This window comes from Canis lupus, chromosome 1, assembly GCF_011100685.1.
Source record: "Canis lupus familiaris isolate Mischka breed German Shepherd chromosome 1, alternate assembly UU_Cfam_GSD_1.0, whole genome shotgun sequence".
NCBI lineage: Eukaryota > Metazoa > Chordata > Mammalia > Carnivora > Canidae > Canis > Canis lupus.
Window position 1 is genome coordinate 96,311,847 of NC_049222.1, and position 14,794 is coordinate 96,326,640.

A 14,794-nucleotide genomic window follows, 5' to 3' on the forward strand; every position below is an offset into this window, starting at 1 on the left:
TCTAGGAATTTATCCAATTTCATACAGATTTTCAAATGGATTAGTGTGAAGTCATTGATAACATTGTCTTAGTGTCTCTGACAAGGCAACGGGTTGTCCCCTTGCTCCTGATACAGCCTATTGCCGTCGTCCTCTTTTCCTCTACCATCTGCCTTTCCATAGCTTCACCACTTCTAGTTTACGTTTCAGGAATCTGGTTTGGGTTTTGGTAATTCCCTCTCTTGAGTCTGTTCTATTAACTTCCATCCTGATTTTCATTAATTTTTTTTTTCTTCAAGTTACATTTGCTGCTTTCTCTTAAACCCAGGACGAGGGATACTTGTTTCACCTATTTTCTGCCACTTTGGCTCATATCCAACCAACCATACTGTGTGTCTGTGTCTCCTCTTCATCGTTTCCATGTTTGTCCCTTCTTATCTCTCTCTGAATAGTTTATAGCTTCACTGATTTTCTCATAAGCTGCCCCTAATTTGTTACAAACATTGAGTTTTTTATTTCATTTTAAAATACTTTTTGGTTCTTTTAAAAATCAGTTGTGTCACTTTTTATTGTTCACAGTTTCATGCTTGGCTTCATGTCTTTATTTGAAAGTCAGCACATGAAGGTTATGGATCTCAGTTTTGTATGGATGTTTTCTTAATGTTTCTTCCTACTGGTTCTTAATATATCTTGTTTTCTTGGTTATCCTTTGGCTGTGTGATAGACATTGTATTTGAAAAATTATTTCTGGGAATAGTCTGGAGTCTAGTTTTCTCCAGAGTGGGATTTTTTACCACTGCATTTTAGAAAAAAAAAATTGTTTTGTTGTATTATTTGTTATACACATACCATAATATATGTAATTCTTCCTTCATTGATGGACATTTAGGTAGTTTTTAGTTTTTTACTATGACAGACAACAGTGCAAAAAACATACATATCATATAGTATCTGAGGGAGCCTTAATAAATAGAAATCCTCCTTCGGTCTAAGGTTTGGAATAAATTAAAAAATAAAGTGTAGAGACGGGCAAAATATTCTCTTAGTTCCTGATATTAGCTACGTTGAAGGTTGATGAGGAGATTTGCTCATTTGGCTCTCCCACGTCAGGCCAGCTTCCGTGTCACAGCTACACTGGGGTGGCACCGGCTGCATCCTGTGGCAGATGGCCCGGTGCCAACATTACGTAACCCACAGGGCACTTTTCTTGTAGGCGTGGAGGAGAACCTGTGTTTGAGAAAGAAGGAGGGCATAACTGAGCTAAGGAGAAGCTCGTTTATTATTTTTTATATTACCCATTTAAGTAGATAGTTTGTTGGGGTAGAGGAAATTTAGGGTCGGTAGTTCTAGGAACGTGGGACCCATTCTGTCATGCTGTATGTATTGAGCATTTCAGAGAGGAAGAGAACATCTGTACAGCCATGGACACTTCCCAGTCGGGGAAGTGGCCTTGTTGGAAACTGCCTCTGGAGGCAGGTGGCTGGAGCCTGCACTTCCCCTGAGTTGATCCTCACATATGGAACCCCCTCTTTCTGCTACTCAAATAGGGAAGAAACTGTGCCTTCAGGCCATCCCTATTTGTCTGTCCCCAATTAGCTAGTGTTTTGTTGTAATTTTCTAAGTTTAATTATTGTATAATGGCCAGAGAGTGGCTGTCACATTTGTGCTGTGTTCAATTTGTTGTTTATTGGGTATTTGCCTTGTGGATGCTGCTGCAGTGTTATTCTGTATGAATTTTATTCTTTCTAGATCTTCATTCTGCACTTTTCCTTTGTTAAGCCTAACCAAGTGCTTCTCCTTTGCCCATTTAATGCTTTTACTCAAATGTTGCTCATTACATATTAAGATTATGAGATATTTCCTTTGTATTTGACTCTGAGATACACCATACTTCGAATTTTTAGAACTTTATTTTCTCTCTTTTTGTAGATGTTTCTCTAATGTTCTACTTGTAATTGGGTTTTGCCATATGATCCACTTGGAGTCTTTCTGTTACTAGATGAGTACAGCTTCTTTAAATGTATTGATATGTTTGGTTGTTAACGCCTGTTGTGATTTCCTGTGCCTTCTGATTTTGGTTATTTGACATTTAAAAAATATTAAATATGCTATGTGGTGGTGGTTGTTTTTGGTTGTGTTTGTGGGTTTCTTTTTTAAGATTTATTTATTTTAGAGAGAGGAAGAGAGTGATAGTGTGTGCTGCAGGGGGAGGGGTAGAGTGGGGGGGTGCAGAAAATCTCAAGTAGACTCCCTGCTGAGCTCAGACCGCCCCACCCCCCACCCCCCAACTCGGGTCTCTGTTTCCTGACTCTGAGATCATGACCTGAGCCATAATCTAGAGTTGAGTGCTTAACCCACTGAGCCACCCAGGTGCCCCTCAGCTGCTGTTTTTATTACAACTTTATATAGTATACTTGATCCTTTCCTTTGGAAAGTTCTGTTGACTTCTTACTATGAGAAGTGACAGAATTGGTATATTTCCAGTTTTAAATTCTTCCCTCCCTGTTGCTTTGAGCAACATATTTATGGACATGTCTCCTCAGGCAAGGGAAACAAGCAAAATTAAACTGTTGATACTACAACAAAACAAAAAAGTTTTGCACAGCAAAGGAAACCATTGACAAAACAAAAAGGTAACCTGGTGAATGGGAAAAGATGTTTGCAAATGATATATCTGATACGGAGTTAATACCCAAAATGTATAAAGAACTACAACTCAACACCAAAAAACCAATCTGATTAGAAAATGGGCAAAAGACCTAAATAGACATTTTTCCAAAGAAGACATGCAGATGGCCAACAGATAAGTGAAAAGATGCTCCATATCACTTATCACCTGGGAAATGCAAATCAAAACCACAATGAGATAACAATTTTTATCTATCAGAATGGCTAGTATCAAAGACAAGAAGTAGTAAGTTTTGATGAAGATGTGGTAAAAAAGAAACCCTTGTGTACAATTGGTGAGGATAGAAATTAGTGCAGCCATTATGGGAAATAGTATGGAGATTCCTCAAAAAATTGAAAATAGAACTACCATACGATCCAGTAAATACTGGGTATTTACCCAAAGAAAACGAAAACACTAAAAGACACTTGAAAAGATGTCTGTTTTAAAATAACCCTGTTTATTGCAATGTTATTTATAATAGTCAAGATTTGGAAACAACTTAACTGTCCATTGATGGATGGATGGATGAAGAAGATGTGGTATACATGTACACACACACACACACACACACACACTCTCACAGTGGAATACTCAGCTATAGAAAAGAATGAGATCTTCCCATTTGCAACAACATGTATAGAGTTAGAAGGTATCATGCTAAGTGAAATAAATCAGAGAAAGACAAATACCATATAATTTCTCTTACGTGTACAATCTAAAAAACAAATAAACAGAAAACCAGATGCTTAAATACGGAGAGCAAACTAGGATTGTCAGAAGGTGGGGCAGATGGGTAAAATAGATACAGGAGATTAAGAGGTACAAACTTCTGGTTATAAAATATGTAAGTCATGGAGATGAAAGGTATAGCACCAGAAATAATAAAAGATATTGTAATAATGTTGGTTGGGGACAGATGGTGACTAGACTTACCTTGGTGAGCACTTGAGTAATGGGTAGAATTGTCAAATCACTATTTTATACACCTGAAGCTAATATATATGTCAGTTATATTTCAGTTAAAAGAACCAGATTCTTCCCTTTTACTTTTCTCATCAGTTTTTCTTAATATTTTCTTTATGATTTTAAATGATTCGTACCTGTTACTTGATTTTAACTTATATCCATATAAAAATAAATTATGTATCTAATTAACCTCTGTTTATAAAAGATCAGGAAACTAGTATGCTTTATCCTGTTGGATTTATCATTTTCTTATTATTCAAGTCATAGAAGTTTTAGTCATACGTGCATCATGTGTTGACTTTGACTTGTGGAAACATCACTATAGTCGAGACAGTGAACATGTCCGTCACCCCCAAAGTTTCTTTGTGACCCTCACTGACCCTTTCCTCTGCCCCTTCCCATTCTCTGCCTGTCTCCAGATAATTGCTGAGCTACTTCCATCACTGGAGACTCATTTTCTTTGTAAGAATTTTGAATAAACGGCACAAAGTATGTGTTAATTTGCATGTCATCTTTCAGCATATTTTTTTGTGATTCACTGATGTTTGCATCAGTCAGTAGTTGGTTCCTCGTTACTGCTGAGCAGTGCTCCATTGTCTGGATGGAACACATAAAGCTGGTACGAACGTTTGGGTCTTCCCCAAAGAGTGAGGGCTCTTACTACTTTGTCTGACTGCAGTGGTCAGTATGTTATCCTGCAGGATGCTGAGTTGATCAGGCCCCCTGTGGATTAGCTGGGTATCTGGAGCTTCACCTGTAGGTTTTGTTAAAAACTCCTCTCCTGGCTGGGTAGTTCTGGGGTGGGACCCCGGGGGGGTCATATATTTCATCAGGCTTCCCAGGGATACCAGTACTGCTGGTCCACAGACTGAGGGCCAGCAAAACCCCTTGAGGGTTTGTGAAGCAAGGCAGGAATGGGGTATTTTTTTCCTACCAGGTAAAAGTAAAAGTGTTATGTTTTCGTCAGAAATGGAAATAACTACATGTGTCATGTCAAGCAGCATTTGATATGCCAAGAGCTCACTCTTCCTTTCCCTCCCTCCTTCCCTCCCTCTCTGCCCTTCCCTCCCCTTCTCCCCTCCTTCCTTTTTCTCTCCCTCTCTCCCCCTCCCCCTCCCCCACCACATCCCACTGTCGTGAACACCTGGAGCAGCCTGGAGCAGCCGTTGACTGTGGAGGTTATCAATCAGTTCTGTTTATTATGTATGATCCTCCAGACAAGGCTGTGGAGGTGTGTGGGGGCTTAACCTTGCTTACTTTCTCTCTGTTTCCCCAGGGAGGCTTTATTTGTTTTGGAATTGTGGTAGGAAAGGGATGCTCTGGTGTTGGCCCTTGTCTAGTAACCTGTGATCCTATACTGGGGACAGTCTGGGTTGGAGGTTTGTAGGAAAATCTCAAGTCAGAATTCTGTTCCAGGCAACCGACAGTTCCCCTGCTTTCCCTCTGTTGGATTGCGTGAACTTCGTGGTGTTCTAAAGGCTCCAGGAGTTACCAGAGCTCAGAGCCACTGTGCTTGTCAGGCTTCCCCAGGGGTCTCACCATTTCCCTTTCTTCAGGCTCATGGTCACAGGCCCTTGAGGAAGGATGGGATGTTGCCTTGCAGTGCTGAGTCCTTGCTCATGTCCATGGACTCTTGAGTCCAGGCTGTGGGAACTGGTGAGGGGCACAAATGATGATGAGCAAATCCCTGAAGTCAGGCCATCTGTACTTGAATTGTGGCTGTACCAGGCAAGTGATGGCAGCTCCTCTGCCCTGTGCTCCCATTAGTGGTGAAGGTCATAGCAGTTCTGATGTTATGAGGCCGGTAGGAGGTTTATGTAATATTCATAAGGTGCTAAGGACAGTGACCCCACATAGTAAGCACTTTATCATATGTACTAGATTGATACGTAACTATATGGAAAGTTAAAAAGATAGGCAGATAAGAGATCAGTTTAGAAAAATCAAGTATCTTTTCTCAGATTGCAGAGTGGTCGCCCCCTGACTCCTGGGAAGGTGGCTCCCATTTACAAGCCTCCAGCCCTACTGTGTGATGAGGTGTGAGTGTTTATTGGCATCCAGGCTGGCTCCTTGCTCAGAACCACAGCTGGGCCTGCAGAGGCACAGCCACCTGTAGGCTTTGGGCAGGAGCAGTTTTATTTTGTTTCTGTAGTTCCTTTGAAATTTGATGAGGGGAATAGGAGAGGATACATGAAGATGAAAGTTTGAGTTGGAATTAGTTATAATTAGGAATTTATTATAATTTTCAGTTAACTCTTATTTTATTTCTATCCTTTTTGAATGACTTCAATAAAGTCAAACTTCTAGTATGCTCTATGAGCATTTCTTTGAAATATTTCTCTGTTTTGTATAAGAATATGATTCTTCAGTCAAAGCCATGTTTAAAAATCACACTGACACTAGCATTTTTCCTTAATAATTTAATTTATATTTTTTGGAAACATTTGAAAACCTGTTACATGTGGTATCTCTCTCAGAGCTAAAAGTAGGCCTGTGCCCCTTTCCCCTCATTCATGGTCTCCTGACTCCAGTGCCCCTCCGTCACAGGGTGTTCCCCTGCAGACTACTGAGGCAGACCAGAGCCTTCCCAGGCAGCTCCTTTATTTTTCTCTTGAAATAGCAAAACCTTAATTGTTTGCTTTAATTATATTTTTAGGAGCATTTCAAAGGATTATTATCTTCTTTGTCATACCTGGCCCATTTCCTGGTACTAAACTCAAAATAGTATCTGATCCTGTTGGTTGTGTAACATGCCGAGTCATAATTTCTTCCTTTTGCTGTTGGGAATAACCTCTGCTCCTGGCAGCTCCCATGTAATCCAGCCACAATCTTACACAACTGCCGTTTTGATATTTCTCAGTTCTTTGCGATGGATAATCTGCCCTTCTGAAGTGTGTTATATTGAGTCCACTAAGATTATTAAGTGCTACCAAGCAGAAAAAGTACTGGAAGTGAAAACAAGCTTATGAGGTAACTGTGAAACTAGCTTATACTTTGGGATGACTCATCTTTTCCCGAAGAAAATTTGCTAAGAGAGAGAACGTCTTTCAGGGAAAGCTTGAGATTACGTAAAATTTAAGATAAAAAAAAATTTAATTAAAAAAGTTTTGTTTTTTTTTTAAAGATTTTATTTATTTATTCATGAGAAACAGAGAGAGAGGCAGAGACACAGGCAGAGGGAGAAGCAGGCTCCATGCAGGGAGCCCGACGTGGTACTCTGTCCCAGGTCTCCAGGATCATGCCCTGAGCCAAAGGTGGCGCTAAACCACTGAGCCACCCAGCCTGCCCTTAAAAATGTTTTTTAATCAAAGTATACAGTTGACATACTAGAACTTCAGAATATACAATATTGTAAAATGGCTGAAATTTAATTACTCATTGAATGCTAATTAAGCTGTTCTGCTTACATAATTTTTTAGTAGGAAAAATTTTATAGACTGCTTTATGGATGCTAATTTATGTTAATCCGCCTTTGAAAGGAGCAAGTAATTTACCTGCATAATGATTTGAGAGTGTTGATACCTTATTTTCTTTGTTGTTATTTTATATAAGGACCCTACATTCCATGTCATTTTATTTTATATTTTTTGAATAAGACGTAATGTTAAAAAACCTAGCACCTTGAGAAAGTTTCTTAAGTTTTTAACTATCAAATTTAAAAATAATTCTCATTATTTCCAGAGAATATAAGCATATAGGGGGCAAGTGTTGATTCTTCACCTTCAGGATTAAGAAAATTTGAGCATGGGACAGCTTTCACCTCCACCCCCATCTCCCAGATCAGCTTGTTTGGATTTGTTTCTTTCTCCTTAGGTCCTGCCTTGTTCTCCAGGTCAGGTGGAATTGAAACCTGCTTGTTGCGCATGCCCTGTCCCCAATCATTTTATTTTATCAACATAATCTCTGTTTATAGTGCCTCTTGCGGTGAAAGGGAGGGTATATTTACTAATCAATTTTGTGTTTTTTATCTGCATTAACTCTTTTTTTTCTTTTAATGACATTTTATAAATCTGTTCTTATTTTAGAGGGAAAAATCTAAAGAATTTGAGACAACCTGTATTAGGTAGGAGTTGAAATTTTCAGAAACTGGACCTCAGTAGTGTCAGTGTTTCAGACCTGGGTTTGATTTTAGAGATCCTTAAACTCACCTTTGTGGTTTTTCTCTCTGAAGAGCTGGCTTCCCGCAGGTAGCTGGTGAGTGCTTTCTGCATTTTCCCATGGCAAGGAGAGAACTCCATCCTCTTCCTGTTCTCTCCTGCTCAGAAACCCTTAATACTTTATCTTTTCTGTAGCTCCATTGGGCTACATACATTGATGTTATTTCTTTAAAGTATTAAGTGAAAGAAGTTCATAATAAAAAGAAAAGCAGGGAGGATATGAGGTTTAATGTAATAGGGACAGAAGAAGCAGCCCCAGGGTAGTAAGAAGGATGTTACTGACCAGCACTGATGTGGTATTAATCTCTGTTTCAGAATGTGTGGCAAATGTTCTGATAGAAAAGCATGTACAGAGTGCCATGGAAGTGCAAAGGAAGGGACTTGGAGCAGTGCCTTGAAAGATAATTAGGTGCTAGCTAGGCATGCCAGGCAGAGGGCAGTTCATCCACAGGCATGGATGGAAGAGTAACTGGAGGTGCTTTAAGTGGTTGGGGGCTAGGACATAGAGTACGTGCCTGAGATTGGAGAAGAAGTCAGGTGAGTGGACAGAACCTAGTTTTGGGGGGTCTCCTGTGCCATGTTGATTGTTTTCTCCATTTTTATCCTGGGTGTGGAATAAATCCTTGTACACTTGTAAATGAGGGCAGTGGCAGGATTCCATTTGCATATTAGAAAGATTATCCTATAGGAAATATGGAAGATGCATTGGAAGGGGCCAGTCGAGGGTGAAGGTCTGGTAGAGACTTCCTGCTGATGAGGAAAGACCCCAGGACTGGCTGTTGGAAAGGGAGGGGGGCTTGCAGATTTGTGACCTGTGGAAAGGAGGACATCTGGGATGACTCTGGGTCATCTGTCTTGGGTAACTTGGTGGAGGAGATACTACTGAGTGTGAAATAGAATATAGAAGGACTGACAGGAAGTTGATTTGAACATCAACTCATCAAAGCATTTAAGTAGAGATGTCCAAATAAGCAGGTAGTCAAAGAGATGCAGTGGAGAGTGAAGTTTCTGTTTGAGGCAGAGATTTGGACATCCTTGGTATTATATATGGTGAAAGTTCTGGGTGGGAATGAGAGAATTCCTGGCAGAGCTTCTGTTAGAAGGGGAGGAATGCTGAAAAATAAACTGAAAGTGGAAAGAAAGACAGGAAAGTTGACAGAGGGATTCCCCAGACACATGAAGAGGAATTCATGGATGAGTGTCCGGCACTAATGTCTGATCATCAGAGGCAGCAAGTTTAACAGGGACCGGGTAGTGGCCATTGGTTACAGGATAGCCTCCCAGTGTCACTGAAAGCAGAGCCAGAGCAGCCTGGGAGAGATGGGTGGAGCTGGAGCTCTGTGGTCAGGGTAAGTGGCAGTGGTGGCTCTCCTTTCTTCTCCTTCAGAAAGCTTGTCCTGGGACAAGGATGGGAGCCGAGGCTGGAAGGAAGCCTAGGGAGAGGTTCTGATGGGAGAGACATGAGACTGGGGAGGCAGGAGACCAGAGGAGTCTAGAAATACCATCATTTCATTGCTAGGTTCTTAGAAAGAAAGGATTGAGAGTGGGTAGCAGAGTAACTCCATTTGACTTGTCGTGGTTTGAGATGATCTTGGAAGCCTCTCAGATGAACTTGCCATTATATTCCTTTATTATCTTTGTTTTTTGTTTTGTTTTGTTTTTTTTTTGTCAGATAAAGTTAACCAGATACCATTTTTTCATTAAATTTATTTCCTGACAGTAGACCCTAATGTGGCGATCTGTTTATTTTTTCACCAAGTGTGCTGTCAGGTGCACTCCCGGAGCACCTTTGAGTCAGGCCTGGCCTCTCAAGCCCTCACCTTCCCCAGAATGTTTGGGCAGGTACAGACAGTCCCATAGCCCCGTCACCCCTGCTTTTCTGGGAATGCTTTTGTCTTCTGCGGCAGTATGTGTACGTGTTCCCTCCCAGCCTTTTCAGACTTTGTACCTAAGATAAGTCTGATAAATTCCTTCATGTGTGAATAAAACTCCGTGCACTTCAACAAATTTGTGTATTTTAAAAGGAGTCAAAGGGTGAACCTCTCTGACTGGAATTTCCTATTTTAGAATACCTGTTGAAGAAAGAGATTTTTAGGGATGACTCTATCTATTTACTAATTTATATTTTATTTTTAAAAATTGAGATGTAATTGCCATATATCATTGTGTAAGTTTAAGGTATATAACGTATTGATTTGCTATATTTATATGTTACAGTATGATTACCCTTATAGCATTAGCCAGTACCTCATGCCACGTGATTATTATTTATTTTTTATCAGAACAATTAAGAGATGGTGCCAGTTCTGTTTATACTGTAGTAAGTTTGGCCAGCCTTGCTTCACATTCCCATTGTCAAAAATAAAGCTAATAAGGAGGAGTCTGCTTCACAGAATAATTAACCAGTCAGTTTTTGAACCACTTTTAAAAATGAAATCTATGTCTTCTAATTTACAGAATCTCATTAAAGTAATATTCTGGGCTTAAGAAAGTCTGGTTGGAGCTCTGTGGCTGGCTGATGCCTTTCCAGGCATGCTTTTGGACTGGTTCTCAGGACCTTCTCAAAGCCTCTTCCATCTGAAGTGTGCTCTTTGATAAAGTTGGATTATTTTCTAGCTGTGGCCTGGCCTGTTGTCCTCGTTCTCAGTGATAGAACTAGTGGGCGGTACCCCAGCAGCCCCTTGGTCAGCTTTTGTGTTGTTTGAGAAGATGTATTACTTTGTTGAATGAGATTGTCATTCTGAGTACCACAGTGACCCATAAAGGATCATGAGTTTTGCAGTTTATACCTAAGTCATTTCATGTAGAAATTTGTATGAACCACACATTTCATAAAAGACTTTAGGTCCTAGGATGACAAAATCAGAACTGTGATTGTGCTAATTTAACAAAAAATATTTATGCAAGTATTTCAGCAATATCGGAAGATTTAAAGACATTATTGCATATTTATTTGGTGGAACTCTACACAATCATTGCATGTTTTTGAAGAGTAATAACAAAGGAAATGGCTGTTTTGTTAAAGGCAAAAGGGCTACAAAAGTCTGTATATAGTATCCCATTTAAAAATAAATTCACGGGACACCTGGGTGGCTCAGTGGTTGAGCATCTGCCTTTGGCTCAGGGCGTGATCCCGGATCCTGGGATAGAGTCTCGTATTGGGCTCCCCACGGGGAGCCTGCTTCTCCCTCTTCCCGTGTCTCTGCCACTCTCTGTCTTTCATGAATAAATAAAATCTTACGAAAAAAAAATAAATTCACACAAAAAGGTCTAAAATAAATCACATAGTAAGGTAACGATCTTGAAGAAACATAAACTCTTTCCTTCTATTTCAGCTAATCTTCCAGTGCCAACAATTGCAGCAATAGATGGACTTGCTTTGGGTGGTGGCCTTGAACTGGCACTAGCATGTGATATACGTGTAGCAGGTGAGAAGTAATCCTTTGAGAAATGAAGTTTGTGCTTACTCTTCAGATAATTCCAAATATTTTATTCTTTTCCTGTTGTTGAATAGAATGTTTAGTAGAAGTCACCCTTTGGTTGGGCTTAATGAAATATTGAAGATTCTCAGTTAAGAAAACAATTTGATAGTCTCGTGTTAGCCTTCGCAGGCTGGGAGGAGAAGAGGAATTGGGTCAGACAGAAGTGAATTTGACTCGTTGGCTCTGTCCTCTTCAGATCCATTTCCTCCTCTGAGATGAGGGAAACAACAGGAGCTAATCTGTGGCCTGTGCCCAGTCCAAGTACTTAATTCTTGTCAGCTACAGTAATGATAACTTAATCTCTCTGAGGCTCACTTACTTCTTGCTTGGTTTCCTGTGAGTTGGATGAGGCGATTATGAAAATAATAATGAGAACAATAATGAGAACAGTGCTGGCTGGCCATGTGCTGAGTGCTGACCTGGTGCCCAGCCCTGCTCTAAGCCCCTGACATGTATTACATCACACAGTTGGCCTCAGAGCCCTCTGTGCGAGGCACTCTGTGGGGTGCTTGAGGGAGCTGGGGCACACAGAGGAGGCCTGATGGCCCAGAATCAGGGGCTGGGCTGGGATTTGAACCCAGGCATGCTGGCACCTTGGCCTCCACTCCTATTACCCTGGCAGAGCCCTGTCCGCTGCCACCATATGGTCACATTGGGGTGACCTAAGGGGCCCTGGGACCAAGGACTGGGTAAAGCAGGCAACATACTTGTTGCCATTCTTCCCCTGGCTCACACCATTACTCCTGAAGCAGCTGCCTGTTAAAAATAGAGCCAATATAATTGTGTTTTCGATAGTTTTTGACTGTTTCCTGGGATTTGTAGCTGCTAATCCTTGTGGACTCTCCCCGCTTTCCACTTTATTTCAGATTTCTACTTACTTGTCTGAAATCATGAGTTTTAAATGGAAAAGCTAAGGTACATGTAGTCCATTTCTGAAAGAGTGCAGATTCTGGGAATTAGGATATGGGAGGTGGTCCAAGCACATTTTGATATGCAAGTAAAGAAATAATTAAGATATTTTAAAGTAGCCATAAAAACACAACGTGGAAAGAGGATCCCTGTCCAGCTGTCAGAACAGTAAAACCATTTGTCAAAAGTAACTAGAGATTTGGTCCTGAAAAGCTGCCATATCTGATATGTTATATTAAGCTGTTTGATTTGGAGGACTCTTCAGACAGCTAAAGATTCCTGCTTGTCAGACACAGTCTCTCTCCCCGTCCTGAATAATTAATGGGGGCTAAGCCTTCAAACATGAGTTGGCACTATCAGGTCAAATTATGTAGTTGTAACCTTAGTTTTTCTGCATCGAAAATTCATTCACTGCTGAGCAGTTTTTAATGGGAAATGTTATGTGAATGTCTTAATATACATCATTTAGACAGTGTTTACTTATTTCCGTAACTGAATTCCTTCTGAAGTGACTTTTAAAAAGATTTGTGACACAGGTTTAATTAGTAAACAATATTTCAAGCTGATTTTACTAACTTTTTCAAGTCTTAATGTTGGAATCTGATGTGCATTTTACTTAATTTCTTTCTTTCCTTTTTAGCTTCCTCTGCAAAAATGGGCTTGGTTGAAACAAAGTTGGCAATTATTCCTGGTGGAGGTATGAACTCTTCTCACTCATCTTGATTTATTCTCAACTACAGGGCATAAGGCAAAAGGGTGTTAATTGAAAAGGCAGCATTTTGGATAAAGAGACTAGTACTGTGTTGTTTGCTTTGGTAGCAAAGTCTGTATTCAAAATGCGCTTTTTTAGCTTAGGTAGTTGAGAAGATGCTGGGTTTGCCGCCTGTTGCTCTCTTGTTCTGGTGTTTTCTCGCTTTTCTGTATCAATTCTTAATTTTTACGTTATTCTATCAGTCATATTTTTTCTTGAAGAATTGCACTGATACTTTAAAACTTTTATGTGGTTGTATAAATGTGCACGCACACCCACAAAGAGCATGCGCATGTGGTCAGACCCCATGGGAGGAGTGGGCAGGGCTTCCCAGGCTTCATGTTAGCTGGGTATGTGTCTGGGCAGCAGGACAAAGGTTGGGGTTAGTGGGTGGCCTGAATATAGAGCGGAGATGTTTTATCTGTCACTACAAAAAAGGTACGTGAGCTGCTTTTTTGGAAAGACTCTCTTAAGAAAGCCTTTCCCTAACATTGATAATGAAAGCTTGCCTCAACCAATCAGTCTGAAACTTTGGTTCTTTTGTATGATGAGAGAATTTAGAAGTATTCCTAATTCATGAGGTCTTTGTTTCAGAAAGTAGGGTTCATTTCAGATGTGCATGTTGATTACTTACTAGCTTTATGAATTAAATAACAGGGACAATGTAAAAGTGAAAAGCAGTGTGTGAACACTTCAGGCATGTTTGTGCCTGGACAGGTTAAAATTGTATGTTTAACCTTATCTTTATAAGAATGTTTATCCTGATGAGGATGGATAAGGAGAAATCAAAATACAATTCAGTGAAACTGGTGACTACCTGGGTCAATGTGTAAGACTCAGGAAAAAGCTTCTACTTTGGTAGTCCACAAAAATACTCTACTTGCAGGCAAAAGCACTTGATACCTGCCTGTTTTACCATGCCAGTCTTGTTCACAGTGACTAATGAAAGCACTCAAAGAAGGATTTCTGTGGAAATGGATCCAGTTGAAAAGAATTGTCTGATAAATAATATTGGAAATAAAGCAAGGTTCAGAAAAAGGATGGTGTGGTGTGTTTCTGAAATTCTTTAAAGAAGCAAGCACTTATTGGTAATTAGGATATAACTAACCCTAGAAAGACCGTGACTGGTGGAATGACCTTCTCCCTACCTCCAGACCCCTGCAGATAGGTAAGCCTGAAACCTGTGAGTGTGACTTTATTTGGATAAAGGGTCTTTGCAGATAAAGTGATAAGGATCTTGAGATGGCCTCATTCTGGATTATCTGAATGAATCTTAAAACAAGTGTCTTTATAAGAAGAGGAGAAGCAGGAGAAGGTCCTGTGAAGACAGAGATTGGAGAGAGGCCTTCACGAGTCCAGGAAGGCCAGGGATCTCTGGCAGCCACCAGAAGCCAGAAGCCTCCAGAAGGAACCCTCCCAGTCCCACCCCTGCCAGCATCTTGATTTTGTACTTCTGTCCTCCAGAACTGTGAGATGGGAAGATTTTTGTGCTCCTAAAGCCAGCAAGTTTATGATAATTTGTTGTAGCAGCCCTTAGAGATTAATACAGTGGTTTTTAATGTGTCAGTAATTTTTTTGGATGGGGAGTTAGTGGATGGCAGCGATAGGGGGTAGGAGAAAGATGAACTTGATAATTTGGGTATTTATCAGATCTTGAAGATAAAATGGTTTTGCATTAAAACCACAAGAAAGTAGAACAGTTGCATGAGAGCACTGTTGGCATTGGCTAGATGAAAGAAGCCTAGTTGACTGTCCTGAAGAAACAGGAGTGGTCACATTAGCTCTTTCCCTGTTCACTCATGAGCTGTCCCTGCCTTTTGAGGTCTAGGAATTAGCATTTTCTTTCCAGAGTACTGAAGTTCTTTAGGGTCTTCCTCAA

The 14,794-nt window shown here is 40.4% G+C and overlaps 1 protein-coding gene across 4 annotated transcripts in view; it reads left to right on the plus strand.

The window, feature by feature from the left end:
- AUH (AU RNA binding methylglutaconyl-CoA hydratase) overlaps nucleotides 1–14,794 on the plus strand; it is a 159,787-nt gene that overhangs the window by 51,743 nt on the left and 93,250 nt on the right. For 3 of the 4 annotated variants that reach the window (XR_005354315.1, XM_038527301.1, XM_038527302.1), the window contains 2 exons: nucleotides 11,109–11,201; nucleotides 12,805–12,861. The exons of the other annotated variant lie outside the window; for it this stretch is intronic. Coding sequence is in view for 2 of the 3 variants with exons in the window: in XM_038527301.1 (XP_038383229.1) it covers nucleotides 11,109–11,201; nucleotides 12,805–12,861 (150 nt within the window). In the remaining variant the exon portion in view is untranslated. The remainder of the gene's footprint in view (nucleotides 1–11,108; nucleotides 11,202–12,804; nucleotides 12,862–14,794) is intronic. 4 annotated transcript variants of the gene reach the window in all.